Source organism: Dipodomys spectabilis, unplaced genomic scaffold, assembly GCF_019054845.1.
Source record: "Dipodomys spectabilis isolate Male_0828 unplaced genomic scaffold, ASM1905484v1 ptg000363l, whole genome shotgun sequence".
Taxonomy (NCBI): domain Eukaryota; kingdom Metazoa; phylum Chordata; class Mammalia; order Rodentia; family Heteromyidae; genus Dipodomys; species Dipodomys spectabilis.
Window position 1 is genome coordinate 3,283,339 of NW_024871040.1, and position 24,155 is coordinate 3,307,493.

At 46.3% G+C, this 24,155-nt stretch overlaps 1 protein-coding gene across 2 annotated transcripts in view; it reads left to right on the forward strand.

Annotated features, from left to right (window-relative positions):
- Positions 1 to 24,155, forward strand: part of Cdc45 (cell division cycle 45) — a 29,096-nt gene that overhangs the window by 215 nt on the left and 4,726 nt on the right. Inside the window, exons 2-15 of one of the 2 annotated variants that reach the window (XM_042666223.1) lie at positions 1 to 60; positions 231 to 323; positions 1,563 to 1,700; positions 5,408 to 5,551; positions 6,881 to 6,936; positions 11,006 to 11,054; positions 13,314 to 13,375; positions 14,966 to 15,016; positions 16,804 to 16,923; positions 18,515 to 18,646; positions 19,674 to 19,772; positions 20,391 to 20,552; positions 22,998 to 23,136; positions 23,282 to 23,365. In XM_042666223.1, the coding sequence (XP_042522157.1) occupies positions 1 to 60; positions 231 to 323; positions 1,563 to 1,700; positions 5,408 to 5,551; positions 6,881 to 6,936; positions 11,006 to 11,054; positions 13,314 to 13,375; positions 14,966 to 15,016; positions 16,804 to 16,923; positions 18,515 to 18,646; positions 19,674 to 19,772; positions 20,391 to 20,552; positions 22,998 to 23,136; positions 23,282 to 23,365 (1,389 nt within the window). The remainder of the gene's footprint in view (positions 61 to 230; positions 324 to 1,562; positions 1,701 to 5,407; positions 5,552 to 6,880; positions 6,937 to 11,005; positions 11,055 to 13,313; positions 13,376 to 14,965; positions 15,017 to 16,803; positions 16,924 to 18,514; positions 18,647 to 19,673; positions 19,773 to 20,390; positions 20,553 to 22,997; positions 23,137 to 23,281; positions 23,366 to 24,155) is intronic. The other variant, XM_042666224.1, reaches the window with a different exon arrangement.

Consider the following 24,155-nt stretch of genomic DNA (forward strand, 5'->3'; position numbering starts at 1 on the left):
AGGGTCCTACTGTTCGTGGCGTCGGACGTGGACGCTTTGTGTTCTTGCAAGATCCTGCAGGTGAGCCTGGCAGTTCCCAGGAGGTGGGCGTCGAGGGGGGAGCGGTTAGGATGTAACAGAGCCGGAGTGGGGAGGCTCCCTCGTGTTTTTGTTTTTGCTTTTGTTTCTGGTATCGTTCAAGATCAATCATGAACATCCTAAATATAGGTTTTAAAATACTGTCTTGCCAGACCCTGTTTCAGTGTGACCACGTGCAATATACGCTTGTTCCAGTTTCTGGGTGGCAAGAACTTGAATCAGCATTTCTTGAACATAAAGAACAGGTATGAAATTTTAGAATCTGTTTACTGAATTGCAATTCGTGTTTTTTTTTTAAATTGTGCCGGTCCTAGGGTTTGAACTCAGGACCTGGGCACGGTCTCGGAACTTTTTTGGTCACAGCTAGCACTCTACTGTTTGAGCTACAGCTCCACCTGTGGCTTTTTGCTGATTAATTGGAGATGAGAGTCTCATAGGACTTGCCTAGGATCTTTGAAAGTGGACAGCAGCCAACCTTAAGCTTAATTTGTTTCTAAGGTCTTTTAATATACCCTATCTTATGTTATCAAGAAAATGTAGCATAATTTCCAACTTGAAATCTATGAACATATTCTTCCTTTGGAATAAGCAGTAGAAGCTAAGACTCTTCCATTTCTGCATGAGGCCAAATAAAAGATGGGACACTGTGAGACCTCTGGAGAGAGGTTGGGGCATGGAAAAAGGTACCTGGAGTCCCTGGCCACTTCTAGATAGTTTGGGGAGAGATCACTTTTCCCTAGGAATGTCAGTTATAACTTCAGTTGAGTATCAACAAAGAAGGGTTTTGCTGTAATTCCAAGAGTCTGATAAAGGACTTCATGTTTAGGTGTCTATAATGTGTGAGACTTTGAGTGCTAGTGGCTCACACTTGTAATCCTAGTTGTTCAGTAGGCTGAGAACTGAGACGTAGTTTGAGGCCAACCCAGGCAGACAAATCAGAGAGACTCTTATCTCCAGTTAACCAGCAAAAAAAAAAAAAAAAAAAACCAAAGTGGAGATGTGGCTCAAGTGGTAGAGCATGAGCCTTGAGAGGAAAAACAAAAAACAAAGTGAGAAGGTGAGGTCCTGCACAGGAACCAAAAATAAAAATAAAAAACTAAGTTTGGTATGCCCAAGCTTTGCTCATAACGTAAACTTGTATAATGCTATTAGTATAGCAAGGCAATACAACTCATTTAAGATTTAGAAAGAGACCTCATTATGTGTTTGGGATCTTGGTGTAAGCCTCATTAGCTCCTTGACCCTCCTCCTGGGACAAGTTTGGCAAGCTTCTGCATGCTCCTCAGATGCAGAAAGAACCCAGAGCCTGCCTCACAGTTCTATCTTGGAAAAGAAATAGCCTGCTGAGTCTGCTCAAACTCTTAAGCCCTTTACCATTGGTCAGGGGCTGAATATGTCTTAGCTTTAGGGCTTGGGAAGCTTTAGGGGTGAAGGAGAAGGGACCTCCTTAGTGCATTACTTCAATGTGTCCCTTCTTTTTTCAGTTTCGTTATTTTGTTCTCATCAACTGTGGAGCTAATGTAGACCTACTGGATATCCTCCAGCCTGATGAAGACACCATATTCTTTATATGTGATACCCACAGGCCAGTCAACGTTGTGAATGTGTACAATGACACGCAGGTATCCAGGCCTTTTGGTCTCTTGTCTTGTACGCTCTCCCCACGGTTTGTACTTTTGTCTGCCACATACACCATTACACCTAGTCTTCTGGGCAACATGTGTGTCCATCTTCCAGATGGAACTAGGAATAATCTCAGCATAAGCACTTGGTCTTGTCTACCCAAAGTTGGCTCTCTCTCTCTCTCTCTCTTTCTCTGATGTATACAGAATTCGCTTGACTTGAGACAGGTAGGGATCAGAACTTAGTAAGCTATGGCTCTACTGCACTTATTGTTTGAACCCCTGGGCAATGAGCATGTACCCTAGCCCAGAGCAGCTACCTAAGCATTCTTTAATTTTCCACTCACAAATTATTCAGACCTCCAAATTTCCCATAGAGGGAATCTCTCCAAGAGAAATTAAGATTTGTAGTCACTTAGGTAGAAGAGGATTCATGCTGGGTGCTGGTGACACACCTGTAATCCTAGCTACTCAAGAGGCTGAGATCTGAGGGTCACCGTTGAAAGCTATCCTGGCAGGAAAATCCATGAGACTCTTATCTGCAATTAACCAGCAAAAAAACAAAACTGGAGCTGTGGCTCAAGTGGTAGATTGCTAGCCTTGAACAAAAAAGCTCAGGGACAGCTCCCAGGTCCTGAGTTCAAGCCCTAGGACTGATGCCAAAAAGAAAAAAAGGATTCACATCTGTCTTAGTCTGCTGTAAGAGACTACCTGAGATAATGCGAGTATCCTGGTTCAAGTCTGGTCCAGGCAGATGTTGGCAAGATCCATTCTTTTTTGGCACAGGGGCTCAAACCTGTTGCACTTGATAGGCAAGTCCTTTGTCACTGAGCTACTTCCCAGTTGTGGCCTACATGGCAGAGTGCCTGTCTAACAAGCAAGATCCTTCCCCCCTCCCTTTTTTTTGGGGGATCCGGTCGTGGGGTCTGAACTCTGGGCCTGGGCGCTGTCCCTCAGCTCTTCAGCTCAAGGCTAGCGCTCTACCACTTGAGCCAAAGCGCCACTTCTGGCTTTTTTCTTTTTGCTTATGTGGTGCTGAGGAATCGAACTCAGGGCCTCATGCATGCAAGGCAAGTGCTCTACCACTGAGCCACCTTCCCAGCCCCTCCTTGAGCTTTTTTACTCAAGATTAGTGCTCTATAACTTTGAGCCACAGCCCAACTTCTGGTTTTCTGATGGTTAATTGGAGATAAGATTCTCGTGGACTTTCCTGCCCAGGCTAGGTTCATACCACAATCCTCAGATCTCAGCCTCCTGAATAGCTAGGATTACAGGTGTGAGCCATTAGCACCGTGTCCAAATCCTTTCTTAACTGATAGCTTGGTGCAGTAGGGGTGCCTGTCATCCCAATCTATATAGGAGGCTGAGATGAAGAAGATTGCAATTCCAGGCCAGCCCAGACAGGAAAAGTCCTAGAGACTTACCTAAAGAGAGAAGCTGGATGTACTGGTGCAAGCCTGTCACCCAGCAATGATGGGAAGCATGAAAGTAGATATGTCAGGCTGGGAATGTGGGTTAGTGGTAGAGTGATTGCCCTGCAAGCATGAAGCCCGGGGTTCAATTCCTCAGTACCACATAAACAGAAAAAGCCAGAAGTGGCGCTGTGGCTTAAGTGGTAGAGTGCTAGCCTTGAACAAAAGAAGCTCAGGGACAGTACCTAAACCCTGAGTTCAAGCCCTAGGCCTGGCAAAAACAAAAAAGTAGGTATATCACTCTCTGACAGGAAGCAGGACCCTATCCTAAAAATGCAGAAGCTGGGCAGGGTTGGCTCACGCTTGTATTCTAGCTACTCAGGAAGCTGAGATCTGAGGATCACAGTTCAAAGCCAGCCCGGGTAGGAAAGTGTGAGACTCTTATCTCCAATAAACCATCAGAAAATCGGAAATGATGCTATGGCTCAAGAGCACTAGCCTTGAGCTGAAGAGCTGAGGGACAGCGCCTAGGCCCCCAAAATAGCAGAAAAACAGCTTCAGGCAGTGTACAGCAGTATGTTGCTAGCCTAGCAAGCAAATGGCCCTGTGTTCAAACACCAACCCCCCCCCCCAAAAAAAAAGAGAGACAAAATTCCTGATGCTGGATAGTATATAAAGAAAAGAGAAGCCGGGCGCCAGTGGCTCACGCCTGTAATCCTAGCTACTCAGAAGGCTGAGATCTGAGGATTGCAGTTCAAAGCCAGCCCGGGCAGAAAAGTCCGTGAGACTCTTATCTCCAATAAACCACTCGAAAACCGGAAGTGGCGCTGTGGCTCAAGTGGTAGAGTGCTTGCCTTGAGCTAAAGAACGCAGGGACAGTGCTCAGGCCCAGAGTTCAAGCCCCACGACCGACCAAAAAATAAATTAATTAATTAATTAAAAAAAGAAAAGAAAAGAGGCCTGATCATGGTACCATAGTAACTGGAGTGTGTGTGAGAGACAGACAGGGAAGAAGGGAGAGAGACAGATACAGAGAGATCTCACAGTGAGCTAAGAAGCAAGATGGCAAACTGAGGAAGCTTAGTAACCTACTCATGCGCAGAGTAGCTAATGGACACAGCATTGTTCCTTTGGTAAGGTGGAGCTCTCAATGAACTAATTATCCACTGGGCCCTGTGTCTTTCCCCATGCCTTTCACCGGGTACTAATGTTTGAACTCAGGGACAATCTCTCTCTTGCTTAGCTTTTTGGCTCAAGGCTTTTTCTTTTTTCTTTAAATTTTTTAAAATTATTATAAAGGTGATGTACAGAGCATTACAGTTATATATGTCAAATAAAGAGTACATTTCTTTCTGGACAATATTACCTCCTTTCCTCATTCTCTTTCAGTTTTTCCTTCTCATCCCCACCCACAAGTTGTATAATTTTTACTTTATTGTTATTATAAAGGTGATGTACAGAGGGATTATAATTACTTTATTGTTCATTTTCAACATAGTATCCAAGCCACATGTTCACATTTTTTTGCTGGTAATTGAAGATAAGTGTCTCTTAGATTGGTCTACCCAGGCTGGCACAGCCTACTGAGCACCTGAGATTACAGGCATGAACCACCAGCACCTGACTTAGGCCCCATGTCCTAAGGATTCTACACCACATATTGAGGACCAAACTTCCAGTGCAAAGACCACATCCAAACCCTAGCACCATCTTCACAGAAGCCAGGTTATGAGATAATAATTGTGTTGATATGTCTCCTAAAAGAGAGCTGTCTTTGCAAACTGAATGTAGATCGTAAGTGGTGTTCAAAAGCTTGTTTTCAGATTTTCCTAATTTCTACACACGTGAGTGTACCTCTATGGCTTTGGCCTCATTGAGCAGTATTGAAAACAAAAAAGTGCTTGAGAAGTCTGCAGCTCTTCACCCATAGCTATGTGTACATACTGAAAATTGAGAAAAGCCAGACACTAGTGGCTCTCACCTATAATCATAGCTACTTAGGAGGCTAAGATCTGAGAGTCATGGTTGGAAACTAGCCATGAGACTTTTATCTCCAACTATCTAGTGAAAAGTCAGAAGTGGAGGCTGAAGTGATAGAGCACCAGGCTTGAGTGAAAAAACCAAGCAGGAGTATGAGGCCCCAAGTTTAAGCCCCACTATGAGCACCAAAGGAAAAAAATAAAACAGGAGTAGAAAATTAAGAAATGATAATGCTCTGTGGGAAAGGAACACATCATGAGCATAGTTTTGTGTCAAGGAAGAAAGAAACTTGATTGTTTTTTGTTTGAAACTTAGATCAAATTACTCATTAAACAAGATGATGACCTTGAAGTTCCTGCCTATGATGACATCTTTCGGGATGAAGCAGAGGATGAAGAGCTTTCAGAAAATGACAGTGATGGGTCTGAGCCTTCTGAGAAGCGTACACGGTTAGAAGAGGTGTGTTTGGGTCTGTTGCAGCATTCTAGGGAAACTATACTCCGAGAGGTCAGAGGTCAGAGCTTGCTGGGGGACATAGCTGGGGGGCCTTGGCATAGCTGGAGTAGTAGGAAGTTGAGTTAGCAGGTATGGAAACTGACCCTGGGCTCTGCTATCCTGGCTTTGTGGCGTCAGGCAAGTTGCTGGACCTCTCTGGGCTATGGCTTCCCACCCCCCCACACAGATGGCACTCTACCACTTGAGCCATACCTCCACTTCTGGTTTTTGGCTGGTTAATTGGAAATGAGAGTGTCTCAGATTTTTCTACAGAGGCACCTTCAAGCCATGAGCAGCTAGGATTATAGGAGTAAGGCACAAGCATCTGGCTTTTACTTTTTTTTTTTGTCGGTCGTGGGGCTTGAACTCTGGGCCTGGGCGCTGTCCTTTAGCTCTTCAGCTCAGGGCGAGCGCTCTACCACTTGAGCTACAGCGCCACTTCCGGTTTTCTGGTGGTTTATTGGAGATAGGAGTCTCACGGTCTCTCCTGCCCGGGTTGGCTTTGAACCGCGATCCTCAGATCTCAGCCTCCTGAGTAGCTAGGATTACAGGCGTGAGCCACCAGCGCCCGGCCTGGCTTTTACTTTTGAAGCATGGTCTTGCTGTGAAGCCCAGACAGCTTATTCTCAAACTAATAATCATCCTGCTTAGCCTTTTTTTTTTTTTGTCAGTTGTGGGGCTTGAACTCTGGGCCTTGGTGCTATCCCTGAGCTCTTTAGCTCAAGGCAAGCACTCTACCACTTGAGCCACCTCACCACTTCTGGTTTTCTGGTGGTTTATTGGAGATAAGAGTCTTATAGCTTTTCCTGCCCAGGCTGGCTTTTAACTGCGGTCCTCAAATCTCAGCCTCCTGAGGGCTAAGATTATAGGTGTGTAACACCAAGCCCACTGCACACACCTACTTCGGGTCTCTCTCTCTCTCTCCTCTCTTTCTCTTTCTGTAACTCAAGTGGTAAAGTGCCAGCTGTGTGCCAAAAAAATGAGTAAGAGCAGGTGCCTACCCTGAGTTCAAGCACCTGGACTAATGTGTGTTTACACAAGCAATGAGCTGTGGGCATTGGACATCTAGGGTGCCCTGATTTTCTGCCCCTGTTGTCCACAGTGCCAGGATGCCAGAAGGAGCCAGCTCTGCCATGCCTTCACTTCTCTCTTCTCCAAAAGCAGGCTGTGCTCAGGGGCACCAAAGGTGCCCTACATTTGACCTCAGGGGTCTGAGATGGAACCTGCTCAGGATGTGGGGGTGAATTTGTGGTACATTTGCTCAACTTTCTGTTTTCTTTGTTCCCATCCCAGGAGGTAGTGGAGCGAACCATGAAGCGGAGGCAGCGGAGAGAGTGGGAGGATCGGAGGTGAGGCTGTCTGGCATTGTCTCAGTGTCAGCAGCCTGTTGTCTCTGGACTTTCTGGTGCCTCTGAGGCCTTTTGTGTTTCCTGCATGCTGCCTGCAGTTTTTGTTTGCTTGCTTATTAGTTTTGTTTTCCATCTTAGGAAAATTCCTTTACTTGACCATATCAGGGCCAGCTGCTCCAAGTGTGGTCCCAAGAGTGACAGGTCAGGGCCAGAGGTCATCAGTGGCATCTGTGGAATGCTGTCCTCTAGCTCTTGGCTTATCATTAGACTTTTCAGGTGTAGGTACTTTTTTTTTTTTTTTTCTTTCGGTGGTGCTGGACTTAGATTTGAACTCGTGGCCTCGTATTCTTCTTTGTCTTTTTCACTCAAGGATGATGTCTACCACCTGAGCCACACTTCCACTTTAGGCTTTTTGATGGTTCATTGGAGATAAGAGTCTCACACACTTTTCTGCCTAGGCTGGCTTTGAACCATGATCCTCAGGTATGATCGATTAGAACCTAGCTTGTGATTTTCTTTGTTGTTGTTATTGTTGTTGTTGTTGTTTTTCCTCCTCCTCCTTCTCCTCCTTCCTTCTCCTCTTTCTCCTTCCTCCTTCCTCCTCCTCCTTCTTGTTTTTCCAGTATTAGGGCTTTACCTCAGGGCCTCCCTCTGCTTGCTTATTTCATGGATGGTTCTCTACTACTTGATCCATGTCTCCAGCCTAGCTTTTTGCTGGTTATTTCAGAGATGAAGTCTTTTTTTTTAGGGGGAGTCCAGTTGTGGGGCCTGGGCGCTGTCCCTCAGCTCTTCAGCTCAAGGCTAGCGCTCTATTGAGCCACAGCACCACTTCCAGCTTTTTTTTCTTTTTGCTTATGTGGTACTGACGAATCGAACTCAGGGCCTCATGCATGCAAGGAAGCGCTCTACCACTGAGCCACCTTCCCAGCCCCAGAGATGAAGTCTTCATGACTTTTCAGTCTGTGCTGCCCTTGAACAAAGATCCTCTGGATCTCAGCCTCCTGAGTAACTAGGATTCCAGATGCCCCAGTTTTCAGCTGTAAATACTTTTATTTGCAAAATCTTCATAAATAGTAAGTAGATCCCAATTATGTTAAACTTTTCATAGAAAAAAAGAAGTCTGAACAGAACTTAGGTATCCATAATTCCTCTCCCTATTGCAAATGTAAGGAAAACAAAAGGGCTTTAAAATGGAAAATATCTGAAGGGTTATTCTAGCTTTAGTTGAACATGCAGCAGTGCTGTCAAGGTGGTACAGGGGGACTCTTGGCTGGACCCTCATTAAAGGCCTCACAGGGTCATCCAGCTCTGCTTCCCCGCTGCTCCAGCCCAGGACTCACCCTTTCCTGTAAGGAAACAGTGTAAAACCACTCCAGAAAGTGAGAAAAGGCACATGAAATTGAAACCTCTTTGTGCAACTACTTAAAGAAAACAAAAATAAACAAAAGATAAGTGAAAATAACACATTAGCTCACTGTACAGTTCAAAGAGAGTCTGAATTTGGGTTTATCTTTCTGAGTTGTGTACATTTTACATTATCAAAATATGTTTCTGCCAGGCGCTGGTGGTTCATCCCCATAATCCTAGCTCCCCAAGTGGCTTAGATCTGAGGAGCATGGTTCAAAGCCAGCCCTGATAGGAAAGTCTGTGAGAAGACTCATCTCCAGTTAACCACCAGAAAACCCAAATTGGCGCTGTGCTTAAAGTGGTAGAGTGCTAACCTTGAACTGAAGAGCTCAGTCAGGGACAGCACCCAGGCCCAGTTCAAGCCCCACAACCAACATACACACACACACACACACATGCCGAGTTCAAACCCCACAACCAACACACACACACACACACACACACACACACACACACAAATATGCTTCTAAGGTCAGGCGCCAGTGGTTCATTTCTGTAATCCTAGCTACTCAGGAGCTGAAGTCTCAGAATTGATGTTCAAAGCCAGCTTGGGAAGAAAAGTCTTCAAGACTTAACTCCAGTTAATCACCAAAAAACTAAGTGGTGGAGGTGTTGCTCAAATAGTAGAGCACCTGCTTTGAGTGAAAAAACTAAGGGACAATACCCAGGCCCTGAGTTCAAGCCCCAATACTAGCGTGCACACACACACACACACACACACACACACACACACATACATACCTGAGTTCAAGCCCCAATACTAGCGTACACACACACACACACACACACACACACACACACACACACACACACACACACACGCTTCTAATTTTTTTTTTTTTTGGGGTCCGGTCGTGGGGCCTGAACTCTGGGCCTGGGCGCTGTCCCTCAGCTCTTCAGCTCAAGGCTAGCGCTCTACCACTTGAGACACAGCGCCACTTCCGGCTTTTTTCTTTTTGCTTATGTGGTGCTGAGGAATCGAACCCAGGGCCTCATGCATGCAAGGCAAGCGCTCTACCACTGAGCCACCTTCCCAGCTCCCCTTTCTTTCTCTTTCTTGTGCCATTACCAGCATGAAATTCAGGGCCTTGTACTTTCATTTTGTGTTTTTGCTCAAAGCTGGCACTCTACCTCTGGAGACATACCTTTACCTCTATCTAGCCTTTTGCTGCTTAATTGGGCATAAGCGTCTCATGGGCTTTTCTGCCTTAGCCTTGCTTTGAATCTTGTTCTCAGATCTCAGCCTCCTCAATAGCCTGTAATCCTACAGGCATGAGCAACTGGCACCCAGCATATAACCAGTACTGGGACTTGAACTCAAGGCCTGGGAGCTGTCTGTTAGCTTTTTGAGCCATAACTACTTCTAGCTTTTTTTTTTTTTTTTTTTTTTTTTTTTTTTTTTTTTGCTTTTTGCTTATGTGGTGCTGAGGAATCGAACCCAGGGCCTCTGGCATGCAAGGCATGCGCTCTACCACTGAGCCACCTTCCCAGCCCTACTTCTAGCTTTTTGATGGTTAATTGGAGATAAGAGTCTCTTAGAGTTTCCTGACCAGACTGATTTCAAAACTCATTCTCTCTCTCTCTCTCTCTCTCTCCCCCCTTTCTCTCCCTCTCCCTCTCCCTCCCTCCCTCCCTCCCTCCCCCTCCCTACTCCCCTCCCTCCCTCCCCCTCCCTCCCTCCCTCTCTGTCTCAGTTTCTGTATGTCTTTGTCTCTGCCTCTGTCTCTCATAGCTAGGATTTTAGATAGGAGTCACCAGCACCCAGAGGATAACTATTTTTAATAGCTTTGAACAACCTTTGTAAACTGCTTAATATTTAATTGGCACTTTCTCTTTTTTTTAATGTTTGATTTTTTTTGTTAATATGTTAATTATATATACGTACAGAGTTCAGTATGATATAGGGTCCAACTCCTTAGGTTCAATATTTAATACCACAAAAAAGAAAGAAAGGATGAGAGAGAGAAAGGAAGGAAGGATAGGTTGTCATTTTCTATAGTTTTTTTTTTGTGGGGGTGCAGTCTTGGGGCTTGAACTCTGGGCCTGGGTACTGTCCCTGAGCTTCTTTTGCTCAAGGCTAGCACTCTACCACTTGAGTCACCACAGCACCACTTCCAGCTTTTTCTGTTTATATGGTACTGAGGTATCAAACCCAGGGCTTCATGCATGCTAGGCAAGCACTCTACCACTAATCCACATTCCTAGCCCCTCACTTTCTATCTTGAGGCAGAGTTTGTCTTCATATCCCTTCATATACTTTCATACCTTGGGTTAGCTTCAAATTTGTGAACCTCCTGACTACTGAGTGTTGGGATTACCAGTGTATGCTACCACACCTAGCCATTTAACTCCTTACTTGAACTATAGATTACTTTCAGTATTTTCCCATTATAAATAAGGCTATAGTTATAACTGTGCACATAGCAAGTTGTGTTGTTCCTTCAGATTTCCTGCCAGGGCATTTTATGTTGCTTGTCACAAGTAATTTGTATGGATTTTTATTGCCTTCTCAGTGTTGTATGTCCACACTCCACTGAAGAGTTAATAAGTATAAATAAATGGTACCATGATTTAATTTGCATCTCTTTGAAGACAGGTATTTTAGTGTTTTTCTAAATGCTTTCTGTCTTCTAGTTTAGACCCACATTTTCTATCATTACAGGAGAGACATCCTCTTTGACTATGAGCAGTATGAATATCACGGGACATCGGTAAGTTCCAGTAGTTACAATTCACTATAAAGTTATGACTGGCAGTCAAAGTCCTGAAATATGAGGAAGGAACAAAGATTTTTATAGCCATAAAATCTTGGCTTGAATCATTGCTGCACAGCCTCTGGCTGTGTGGCCTTGGGCAGAGGTACAACATCTCTGAGCTTTTCATTCCTATGTGAAGAAAATACAGATAGTTGTTGACTTTGGGACTGAGGGTAGTTGGACTTTTGGGTTTATTTATTTGTTTTGGTATGTGTGTACCAGTACTGGGGCTTGAATTTGACCTGAGTGCTATCCCTTATATTTTTTTGCTCAAGACTGGTGCTCTACCACAGCTCAATTTCTGGCTTTTCTTTTATTCTTGTCAGTCGTGGGGCTTGAACTCAGGGCATGGGCGTGTCCCTGAACTCTTACTCAAGGCTAGTACTCTACCACTTTGAGCCACAGCACCACTTTGAGTTTTCTGGTGGTTAATTAGTCTCATGGACTTTCCTGTTCCGGCTGGCTTTGAATCGTAATCCTCAGATCTCAGCATCCTGAGTAGCTAGGATTACAGAGATGAGCTCCTGGCTCCGCAGTGACTATTTTTGCTCAACGTTTAAAGCATAGATTAAATCTGTATCAGGAAGATAAATCTGGACTTACCCCATATATCATTATGTATGTCATGAAACAGCATTTTGTATAGGAAACCTATTGTGTTTCTTTTCTTTCTTTTTTATGCTTATACCCGGGCTTGAACTCAGGGCCTGGGCACTTTTTTTGCTCAAAGCTAGTGTTCCACCACTTGAGCCACAGCTCTACTTCCCTCTTTTTGGGGTTGATTGGAGATAAGAGGCTTGAGGACTTGCTGTCCAGGCTGGCTTCCCTGTCCTGGCTGGCTTTGAACTTTGATCCTCAGATCTAAACCTTCTGAGTAGCTAGTATGAGCCAGCAGCACCTGGCCTGTGTTGATTCTTAGTATTGAACAGAACTCTGGACCTTAAGTAGCCCTAGAAATGAGTATGCAATAAAACATTCTGTATTCAGTCTTAGAATTCTACCCTTAGATTTTGAACTCACCACTGTATTTCTCATGTCCTTTTCATCATCAAGTTTGTCATCCTTTGGCCCTCTCTGCTGAGCCCTTGCAAATGGACAATTCTAAGCAAGGGTTCTCTGGAGGGTGTTGGCATTTGCTCAGAGATAATACCTCCAGATATGGTCCCGTTAGAAATCCTATCCCTAGCCAGGTGCCAGTGGCTCACGCCTGATATCCTAGCTACTGAGGAGGCTGAGATCTGAGGATCGCAGTTCAAAGCCAGCCTGGGCAGGAAAGTCTGTGAGGCTCTTATCTCCAGTAAACCACCAGAAAACCGAAAGTGAAATGTGGCTCAAGTGGTAGAGCGCTCACCTTGAGCTGAAGAGCTGAGGGACAGCGCCCAGGCCGAGTTCAAGCTCCATGACCAATAAAAATTAAAATAGAAAAGAAATCCTGTCCCTGAGGAAGCCCATGGCTTTAGAGTCTTCAGGTATGACACTTTTTCTCTTACACTCTTTTTTATTTATTTATTTAATTTTTATTTTTTGCCAGTCATGGTGCCTGAACTCTGGGCCTGGGCGCTGTCCCTCAGCTCTTCAGCTCAAGACTGGTGCTCTACCACTTGAGCCACAGCACCACTTCCAGCTTTTTCTGCTTATGTGGTGCTGAGGAATAGAACTCAGGGCCTCATGCATGCAAGGCAAGCACTCTACCACTGAGCCACCTTTCCAGCCCCTCTTACACTCTTATAAACTCATACCCTCCTCTCAGATGTTGCTAAGTGCCATCATGGAAAGCATCAATGGAAAGACCTTCCTCACAGAGTCCTGAGGTCCCTCCCTCTTGCCTCACTGGCCTTCTTGGGAATGTATTTGGGGCTGCCAGCCAAGTGGGAGTAGAACAGATACAGCATAAGAAGGAAGACAGCACCTGCTTTGGGCATCACCCTGTGAGAGTTATAGTTCCCTGCCCAGGGCTGCACCAGGACTTCCCACCAGGGGGCATTGTCTTCCCTTACACAGAGTTGACAGTGGAGGAGAATGTGCAGGCCAACTGCATTACTTTCATCTTCCCCTTACCTTAGTGTTAGCTTACTCCTATGTCAGGCTGGACTCCTCCCTGATGAGTGCTCCCCATATGCAAGAGCTTGTGTAGGTCCCTGCTAGCTCAGATACTGTGTTGCTTTCCCATGAGCACAGCTGCCTTTGGCCTCTGGCCTCTCTTTTTCCTTGTAGTCGGCCATGGTGATGTTTGACTTGGCGTGGATGATGTCCAAGGACCTGAATGACATGCTCTGGTAAGTAGTCACCATACATCCTCCATGTTGAGATCCCTGCCACCAGCTAAGGTCAGAGCCACATGGTACTCCCTGGGAATCCCAGACAGACGCTCTCCCTGACTGGGATTATGCATGCCCCTAGTCTTCCTCAGGTCAAGTATGTGGCTCTGGGGCCTTAACACAAACTCAGAGCATGGATGGTGCTGCTCAGGTGCAGCTACCCTCTTCCTACCCCTGACACATTGCCTCTGATTGGTAGATTCAGGTTGCTAAAGAAGTGTGATCTAAACAAGACAACCCTTTATAGGCATCGTTACAGGCCTGGCACATTTTAAAATCAGATACAGAAAACCATTCTTGCCTTTCATTTCTCTGTGCAGCCTGCAGGCAGGCTTCATCACATAGATCAGTAAGTCAAGGCCAGTGACTGTAGATTTGTACTGCTCTGGAAACAAAGTGCAGTCTTTATAAGTGAGAAGAATATGGATGTGGCCTGACTTGATCTTTGTGGAATCAGTCTCAGGGGATTATATAGGGCTATCCCTAGGCTTAAGGGTTCTTTATCATTGCCTGGACATTAGGGTACTGGCCTGTTGGCTTTTGTCAGTCCTTGATACTTTTTATTTTTGTTTGTTTTTGTGCTGGTACTAGGGCTTGAACTCAGGGCTTGCACATTGTCCCTTAGCTTTTTTGTTCAAGACTGACTCTTTACCACTTGAGCCACAGCTCTGCTTCTAGCTTTTTGGTGGCTGTAAGAGTCTCATGAGCTGGGCGCCGGTAGCTCACATCTGTAATCTTAGCTACTCAGGAGGCTGAGATCTGAGGATCATGGTTCAAAGCCAGCTCCGGCAGGAAAGTCTTATCTCCAACTAACCAACAGAAAACTAGAAGTGGTGCAGTGGCTCAAAGTGGTAGTGCAATAGCCTTGATCTGAAGAGCTCAGGGACAGGGCTTAGGCCCAGAGTTCAAGCCCCATGACCAACAATAACAATTTTTTAAAAAAGTATCATGGACTTTCTGGCCCAAGCTAGTTTCAAACCTCGGTCTTTAGATCTCAGCCTCCTAAGTAGCTAAGACTACAGGTGTGAGCCACTGACACTCAGTTCAGTCCATGGTGGTTTTTTTGTTTGTTTGTTTGTATTTTTTTTATTTGCGGTTGAGGGGCCTAAACTCTGGGCCTGGGCACTGTCCTTGAGCTCTTCAGCTCAAGGCTAGCACTCTAACACTTGAGCCACAGCACCACTTCTGGCTTTTTCTGCTTATGTAGTGTTGAGGAATTGAATCTAGTTTATGGCTATCCAACCATTGCTTTAGCACTGGGTGGCCACCCTTGTGTTTCTTCTAACACCTATGGCTAACTTGGCCTAGATTAGCCCCTGGTTCTTTAGAAAGAAGGTAAAAATCCTAAATGCCATCACAGCAGAAAAGAAGTTTCGGTATTACTACTTGCAAATCCTGGGTGGGCATAACAAGTCAGGAGGCCATGCCACACTAGAGGTCTCCTAAAAGTGTTGGAGCCTGTGCTGCCCCTCCCCCCACCTAGCTGCACACTAGAGGCTCTGCCAAGCCTAGGTAGCCTGCAGCTGCATTCATCACCTCTTCTTCTAGGTGGGCCATCGTTGGACTGACAGACCAATGGGTACAAGACAAAATCACACAGTAAGGATATGTTTTTAACTTCCCTAGGTCAGGCACTCCAGGTCTGCCTGCGCTGTGGGCATGTGTGACAGTCTCTGAACTTGCAGCAGAGATGAGAGGCAGTGTCACTTGGGTCCTACAGAGAATGGGGAAGGGCTGACCTTCCTCCTTGAGTTGAATCCTTGTCACCAAAGAAGGGCTTCGAGCCACTCTACTACCCAAGAAGTCCACTAGGTGGCTCCATTGGCGGGAGGAGGGGCTGTCTCAAGGCAAGGCTTAGAGGCAGGTCCAGGGGATGGTGCATGGTGATAAGGACTGTGAGGGAGAGGTGGATGGCTAGCAGAGAAGGGGGAAGCGAAGCCCCTGAGTGGCCTGCCAGAGAATGTGGGGTTGATAAAAGCTAAGGAGAAGCTTCTATAGGACTTAAAGTGGGCTGTCATGAAGCAACTTCTTTTTGCCCATCAGTGCCTATGACAGGCTCCCCTTCTGTTGGGCTCTGACCATGAGCTGAAAGGCTATCACTCCAGTTATGGGCTGTGGGGAGGGGCCATCTTCTGTCCTCTGTCCCTCCTGAGGATCATCTGTCTCCACTTCCATCAAGGAAGTCATAGAAGAGAACTGATAGGGCCCTCATCCCTGAGGTCCTGACCCTCTCCCAGGGGACCCACACAGATGTCCTTAATCTGTCACCTAGCACATTCTTTATGTGTTCCCAGGTTCCTCCTGTAGTTGGCAGAAACCTCTATTCCTGATGTCCTGTCTCCCCTGTCCTCCTCCCCTGTTTGGATGGATTCAAGCCTCAGTGCTCGGGCTGCTGCCTCGACCACTGCATTGGCACTGTCTACCAGTCCTTCTGTGTTGTGGATAGCATGGGGTGTATATAATAGGACTTCTAGAAACACCCTAGTATGTGTAGTGATGGGCTCTGTCACTGGCAGGTAACCTCAGGTAACAAGGGATCTGCCCATTCCCATTGCACTTGCCAGCAGTACCTTTGTGGGTCTGCATGCTCTGTTGTAGATTCCTGTCACTTAGGAGGTATGGCTGCTTAACTGAGTGGCTAGTCTCTCGAAAGACATTCAACGATTATGTGGCCAGGTTAGAGCCCTTCCTGCCTTTATTTCCTCTCTCTCGCTCTCTTTCTTGTGCCAATACTTGAACTCAGAACCAGGATACTGTCCCTTAGCTTTTTTCTTTCCTTTTTTTTTTTTTTTTAATTTTGCCAGTCTTGGGGCTTGAACTCAGGGTCTGAGCTCTGTCCCTGAGTTTCTCAGTGCTCAAGGCTAACACTCTATCACTTTAGCCACAGTTCCACTTCCAGCTCTTTCTGAGTAGTTTCTATAGGAGATAAAAGTCTCAAGACCTCTCCTGCCTGGGCTGGCTTTAAACCACGATCCTCATATCTCAGCCTCCTGAGTAACTAGGATTACAGGTGTGAGCCACCAGCGCCTGGCTCCCTTAGCTTTTTTGCTCACAAGCTGGTGTTCTACCATTTGAGCCATACCTCCATTTCTAGTTTTTTAGTGGTTAATTGGAGACAAGAGTCTCTTACATTTTCCTGCCCCAGGCTGGCTTCAAACCCAGATCTTCAGATCTCAACCTCCTGAATAGCTAGGATTACAGGCATGAGCACTGGCTCCTATCCGACATGTCCTGCTTATTTCTGTCTGCTGTTGTCCTCCTGGCTGCCTAGTTTCTGTGCAGAAGTAGCCAAGCTTCCTCAGTCATTGTGCAGAAACAGCCTGGGTGGCAGGCAGACTCTGAGCATGGAAGGGAAGCCAGCCCAGTTTGAAGCACTTTCTTTCTAGAATGAAGTATGTGACAGATGTTGGCATCCTGCAGCGCCACGTATCCCGACACAATCACCGAAATGAGGATGAGGAGAACACACTCTCTGTGGACTGTACTCGGATCTCCTTTGAGTATGAGTATCCTTGCAACTCAGACCCTGGGATGTAAGCAGCACCCCCTGCTTGGGTGCTGTTTGCTTAGTCACTATGAAGGGCTCCTGCCCCCAACCATCTGCTTATAACATGTAGATGGACTGGTTGTAGATGAAGCTGCAGGGACTTCTCAGACACAAAGAGGACAGCATTCTCCAGGACCCATGAGAGGCAGCAGAGACACCTGACTGTCCCACAGAGTGATGGCAAGGGGCTAGAGTGGTCGTGAGCAGGAAGCAAGCAGGGCAGCCTGAGTTCTGTGGAGGTGCTACCTGTGATGAAGACCACTCATGGTCACAACTACCCCCAAGAGCCGCAAGTGGTGAAGGGAAAAGTAAGAAGATGAGTAAGCTGGGTGCCAGTGGCTCACACCTGTAATCCTAGCTACTTAGGAGGCTGAGATCTAAGAATTTCAGATCAAAGCCAGCCCAAGCAAAAAATCCCTGTGAGACCCTTATCTCCAATTAATCACTCAAAAACCAGAAGTGGAGCTAGGGTTCAAAGTAGTAGAGCACTATACTTGAAAAGAGCTCAGGGACAGCAATCATGCCCTGAGTTTTAAGCCTCACAACCAACAACAACAACAAAGATGAGTAAGAAGATGGGCACCAGTGGCTTGTGATCCTAGCTACTCAGGAAGCTAAGATCTAAAGATCAAGGTACCAAGTCAGCCAGGGCAGGAAAGTGTCTGAAGACTCTTATCTTCAATTAGCTACCAAAAAGCTAGAAGCAGCTCAAGTGGCTTAAAGCAACAGCCTTAAGTAGAAAAACAAAGAGACAATGCCTAGGCCCTGAGTTTAAACCCTAATACTAGTTCCTACTCCCACACTCACACCCCCCCCCCAAAAAAAAAGGAGGGTTAGGATGGGGAGGTTTCAAGGAGGGGCAGAAGGTGGACAGGATTAGGTCAGCCAGGAGTGGTAGGCCAGGATGGCAACCTGAGCAAGCTTCTGCCACTCAGTCTCCCTGTTGTATGTGGCCCTCATTGCTTTCTGTGCCCATCAGAGAGCTCTTCAGAGCCCCTGCATCTTCGTTTCTTCTTTTTCATGGTTTTGTGTGTGTGCTCATTGTGTGTGTGTGCATGTACACATATACATGCTTGTGCATGCTACTACTAGGGGTTGAATTCAGGGCCTAGGTACTGTCTCTGAGCTTTTTTGCTCAAGACTGGCAATCTACCACTTGAGCCATGTCTCTACTTCCCAGCTTTTTGGTGGTTAACTGGAGATAAGAGTCTCTCTGACTTTCCTGCCTGAGCTGGCATTTACTGATTATCCTTACTCAGCCTCCTGAGTAGCTAGGATTACGAGCATGAGCCACCAGCACCCAGCTAGTTTCCTCATCTGTTAGTGGGGGATTTCTGTGTTCTTACCACCTCACAGGCTTCTTACATAGGTCACCACACTGCACATCACCCTTACCTAAGCAGTCCCATACCTGGTTGTGCAGGCAAGCCCTAGCAAGGGAGCACACTCTCAGCAGAATGTCATAGGTGAGGCCATATATGCCCAGGTTATGCAGCTCCAAGCAGGTAACAAGCAGCAAACACCACACGTGCTCCTTGACCTTGGCCCAGCCTCTGCCTGGCACTCTACCAGCACTGGTCCCTCCATGACAGTCTGTGCAACACCAGCTATACTGCGGCCAGGTTCAAGCTCTGGTCTGTGCATGGGCAGAAGCGGCTTCAGGAGTTCCTTGCAGACATGGGGTAAGTGACTACTTTGGCCTGAACCCCCCCCCCCCCCCACACACACACACTTGATCACCTCCCAGGAGAATTCCCTCCACTTTGCTGTGACTCATTTGGTTGTAAAAATAGAGCAGTTTGTGGGGGTATTGGTAGCTCATGCCAGTAATCTTAGCAGCTCGGGAGGCTGAGATCTAAGGATCACAGTTCAAAGCCAGCCTGAGCAGGAAAGTCTGTGAGAGTTGTTTTTTTTTTTTTTTTTTTTAAATTTTACTTTTTTTACTGTCAGGGGGCTTGAACTTAGGACCTGGGTGCTGTGCCTGAGCTCTTTTGCTCAAGGCTGGTACTCTACCACTTTGAGCCACAGTGCCACTTCTGGTTTTTGAGTGGTTAATTAGAGGTAAGAGCCTTGTGTGGGGACTTTTTTGCCTGGGCTGGCTTCAAACTTTAATACTCAGATCTCAGCCTTCTGTGTAGTTAGGTTTATAGGCGTGAGCCATTAGGTGGCAATGAGATTATTATTTTTTTTTTGGGGGGGGGGTGTCCAGTCGTGGGTCTGAACTCTGGGCCTGGGTGCTGTCCCTCAGCTCTTCAGCTCAAAGCTAGCGCTCTACCACTTGAGCCACAGCACCACTTCCAGCTTTTTTTTTTTTTTCTGCTTACGTGGTGCTGAGGAATCAAACCCAGGGCCTCATGCATGCAAGACAAGCGCTCTACCACTGAGCCACCTTCCCAGCCTGGCAATGAGATTCTTATCTTCAATTTTAAGCACTGAAAAAAGCCAGAAGTGGAATTGTGGCTCAAGTGGCAAAGCGCTAGCCCTGAGCAAAAAATGCTCAGGAACAGCACCCAGGCCATGAGTTTAAAGCCCCATCACCAACACAAAAAAAAAAATGGAGCTGTTGCTTCTTCTACTGGGAGTTCTTCAAATCCTTTAGGATGCTGCCTGAGTGGCCATGCCAGGACATCCCTGGCGGGCCTGCACAAGTTTTCTTCCTCATGGTGCCACTGCAGTCTCACTCATGTGACATGGGCTTGCTCTTTCCAGCCTACCCCTGAAACAGGTCAAGCAGAAGTTTCAGTCCATGGACATCTCCTTGAAGGAGAACTTAAGAGAAATGATTGAAGAATCTGCAAACAAATTTGGGTAAATACTTTTTTTTTTCAATTAAATTTCTTTAAAGCTAGGGCTTCTATTTTAACTGTATTCCTAAAAATAATGCAAAAATGAAGTCCTAAGAATGCATAAACAAGCATGTTCTTGAGACCAGTTCTGCCTGAAGTTTTGGAGTTCTCTTTGGGCCAAAAACACACCTTTTTAAAAAGTGCCTATAAGTTTTAGGATCCTTAAATCCTGGAGCTGTAAGCCTGATCCAGCTTACCCCTCTCTGAAGTCAGGAAGTGGGCCTCTAGAGCCAGGGTCAGTCAAGCTCTGTCTACACAGGTCGTTGGGTACTTCTAAGTCCCCTGGGACTGGCTACTCCTGCCTAGCTGACTTGCTGGGCCAAATCCATTTCCATGCTTGTTTATATTGCTCTGCCCAAGGCCAGCTGAGCAGCTGTAGGCAGGTGGCCAGCTGCTCTGGTCTGCAGGGCTGGCATGTTTGGTGTTCTGACCTACCTCATCCTCTAAGCATAGAACATCCTCTATCATAGAACATTATTGGGGACCTGTAAGGAACATTAGGATATTTGTTGGCTTGGCCTGGCTGGGAGAGTTTGCCTTTGGCTAGAGATTGACAAGTGCATTACTTCTTTTGTGACAGGATGAAAGACATGCGTGTACAGACTTTCAGCATCCATTTTGGGTTCAAGCATAAATTCCTGGCCAGTGATGTGGTCTTTGCCACTATGTCTCTGATGGAGAACCCGGAGAAGGACAGCTCAGAGACGGATCACTTTATCCAGGCTCTAGATAGTCTCTCCAGGTAGTGGGTGTGGCTAGGGACTGCTACCCCCTTGGGAGGTCCTGGGCCTATTCCTCAATCTCACACTGTATAGGGAGGGAGGTCAGTTGCTGGGATTCCCTAGGTGTGAGGATGACTGGTCCTACTGTATGAGAGTCAGAATCACCACGAGAGTGGTGAGCACCTGATTCACTGCCAGCCAATCCTCAATATACATCATTTTGAGATAGAGTCTCACTTTGTAGTCCACGCTGGCCTCAAACTCATGATCCTCTTGCCTCAGCCTCTGGAGTGCTTAAAGTACAAACTTATAACACCATCTTACTTTTGTTCTCTCTCTCTCTCCCTTCCCCCCCCCCCCCGCCCCTCCTCCCTCCAACCCCCCCCCCCCCTGCTTTCTTTTTTTGGCTGGTCCTGGAGCTTGAACTCAGGACCTAGGCACTGTCCATGAGCTCTTTGTTCAAGCTAGTGCTCTATTACTTTGAGCCATAGCTCCACTTCTGGTTTTCTGGTAGTTAATTGGAGATAAGAGTCTCAAGCACTTTACTGCCTGGGCTGGCTTTGAACTGTGATCCTCAGATCTCAACCTCTTGAGTAGCTAGGATTACAGACATGAGCTACCAGCACCCAGCAGCATCAGTTTTTTTTTTATTCTTCCTTTTTGGGCTTCCCAATGATTACATTTTTGCCTTACATTTTAAAATTCATAGGTCTCATGGATATTGAAGAGAATTTTAATCTTCACTCATTTTCAGAATTATTTTTTTGTACTAGTCTTGGACTTGAACTCAGGGCCTGTCCCTGGGCATTTTATTTCCCTCAAGACTAGTGCTCTAGCACTTGAGCCACAGCTTCACTTCCTACTTGTTTAGGAGTGAATTGGAGTTAAGCGCTCACAGACTTTTCTGCTTGGGCTGGCTTTGAAGTGCAATCCTTAGACTTAGTCTCCTGAGTAATAAACATTACAGGCATGAGCCAACGGCACCCAGCTGATTTCTGATTCTTTTTTCCTAGTATCCTGTTCTTGATTTAGGAATGTCATAGCCACTCAAATCTCTCTGAAGATATAGATTTTTATCAGTTTTGTTTTAGCTCCAGTTATCTTTTTCCTCCAGGATCACTTTTTTTTTAAACAGTCCATAAGTGTTTCTCAAATGGTCTAGTGTCTTTTGTATTTAGGAATCTTGGCTGCATGTCTAGACATAGTTTGCAGGCTGGAAAACATCACTTCATCTTGGCAGACAGGACCCTTTTATACTCCTAATTGCTACAGAGAGAGGCTTTGCATAAGGACCCTATTTCTCCAGAGCGTTCACTTCATGTATTCAGAGGGGAACCTTTTCTTCATCAATAGAAGAGTAAAAGTCTTTCTTTTTTGTCCGGTCGTGGGGCCTGAACTCTGGGCCTGGGCGCTGTCCCTCAGCTCTTCAGCTCAAGGCTAGCACTCTACCACTTGAGCCACAGCACCACTTCTGGCTTTTTGCTTATGTGGTGCTGAGGAATCGAACCCAGGGCCTCAGGCATGCAAGGCAAGCGCTCTACCACTGAGCCACCTTCCCAGCTCCGAGTAAAAGTCTTTCTGGGTGGGGTAGAGGTCCCTGTGCTCTCTTTGCCCTTTGCCCAAGCATCCTTTCTGCCAGAACCCTCGGGCACCTTCCTGAGACCTCCTTTGTGGGCTTTTAGTCTCCTGTCTCCTGATGCCAGCACCTTTTCCCACCCTTCTATTCCTTCCTATTATATGAAGGGGAACTCAGGAGGGAAACTTTTTTCTTTTCTTTTTTTCTTTCTTTTTTTGTCGATCATGGGGCTTGAATTTTGGGCCTTGGCACTGTCCCTCAGCTCTTCAGCTCAAAGCAAACACTCTACCACTTGAGCCACAGCGCCACTTCTGGTTTTCTGAATGGTTTATTGGAGTCCCATGGGCTTTCCTGCCTGGGCTGGCTTTGAACTGTGCAATCCTCAGATCTCAGCCTCTTGAGTAGCTAGGATTACAGGCGTGAGCCACAGGCACTGGCTTCTTTTTCTCTTAATGGTACTAGGGTTGGAACTCAGAACCTGTGCTTACTGGGCAGGTATTTTACCCCTTGAGCCATTTCTGTGTTGGTCATTTTCAAGATAGAGTCTTAATGCCTAGAATGGCCTGAATATGATCTTCCTATTTGAGCCTGTGCCACTATGCCCAGCCATTGTATTTCCCCAGTAGCTTGTGATGACAGGTAGACACAGCCATTGGTTGAGATAAAGTCTCACAAAGTTGTATTTTGTCTGGGCTGGCCTCAAAACTGCAATCCTCCAATCACTGCCTCCCAAATAGCTAGAATAGAGGCTTGAACCAGTTGCCTAGCTAAGAAGATAAACTGTTATCCCTAAATCCCTTCCTGAACCAAGAACCAAACAGTCTGTCTGTGACTTTGGCATTATATCAGCAGTTCTGGACAAGCAAGCTAAATGTCTGCTTTCTTTCAGGAGTAACCTGGATAAGCTGTACCTGGGCCTAGAACTTGCCAAGAAGCAGCTACAAGCCACCCAGCAAACCATCGCCAGCTGCCTGTGCACCAATCTTGTCATCTCCCAGGGACCTTTCCTCTATTGCTCCCTCATGGAGGTCAGGGTTGTCTTGATGCATGACACTGGCCCCCACCTGCAAGTGCCACCTTTGACCATCTATGCCCCTCTCAGATCCCAGTGCCCAAAGCCAGGCCATGCTTACCAGTGCCACCTCTGACGGTCTGTTCCATTCCCTCACACAGGGCACTCCAGATGTCATGCTGTTCTCCAAACCTGCATCCCTGAGCCTGCTCAGCAGAAACCTGCTCAAGTCCTTTGTGTACTCGGTGAGGAACTGTGTAGGCAGAGCCCTGGGGGGAGGAGCACCCATGCTCCATGTGTATTTTATGAGTTAGATGATGGCTGAAAGCTGCCTGTGGCAATTCTCCAGCTGTGAGGCTTGGTTATATCCCTTGCTTTTTCTGGACTAAATTGTACTCCTCTGACCCTTAGGAGTCTTATTTCCCACAAGCTCAGATTTTATCACTAGCTGTCCAAGTCATGATTTTGAGTATAGTGATGATGACTACATGGCTCCATGGATTCTGTCTCCGCAGACTCAACCAACTTTGGATCAAAAATATTTCGGGGGCTAGGAAGGTGGCTCAGTGGTAGAGCGCTTGCCTTGCAAAAATATTTCGGAAAGGCTGGGTGTAGCTCAGGAATGAGGCCCTGGGTTCCACCCACAACACAAATTTAAAACAAACAAACAAAAAAACAACTTTCTGGAAAAAAAATTCTATCCAGGCATCAGAAGCTCATGCCTATAATCCTAAATACTCAGGAGGCTGAGATCTAAGAACTCTGGCTCAAAGCCAGCCTGTGTAGGAAAGTCTGTGACTCTTATCTCCAATTAACCAGCAAAAAGTCAGAAGTGGAGGTATGGCTCAAGTGGTAGAGTTCCAACCTTGAGTGAAAAAGCTAAGGCACAGCATCTAGGTCCTGAGTTCAAGTTCTATACCAGCATGCACACACACACACACACACTCTCTCTCTCTCTCTCTCTCTCTCTCTCTCTCTCAAGATCTTAAAAGCAAAACTTGAATTTATTGTACATTGAGTACTTGCTGAGTCTAT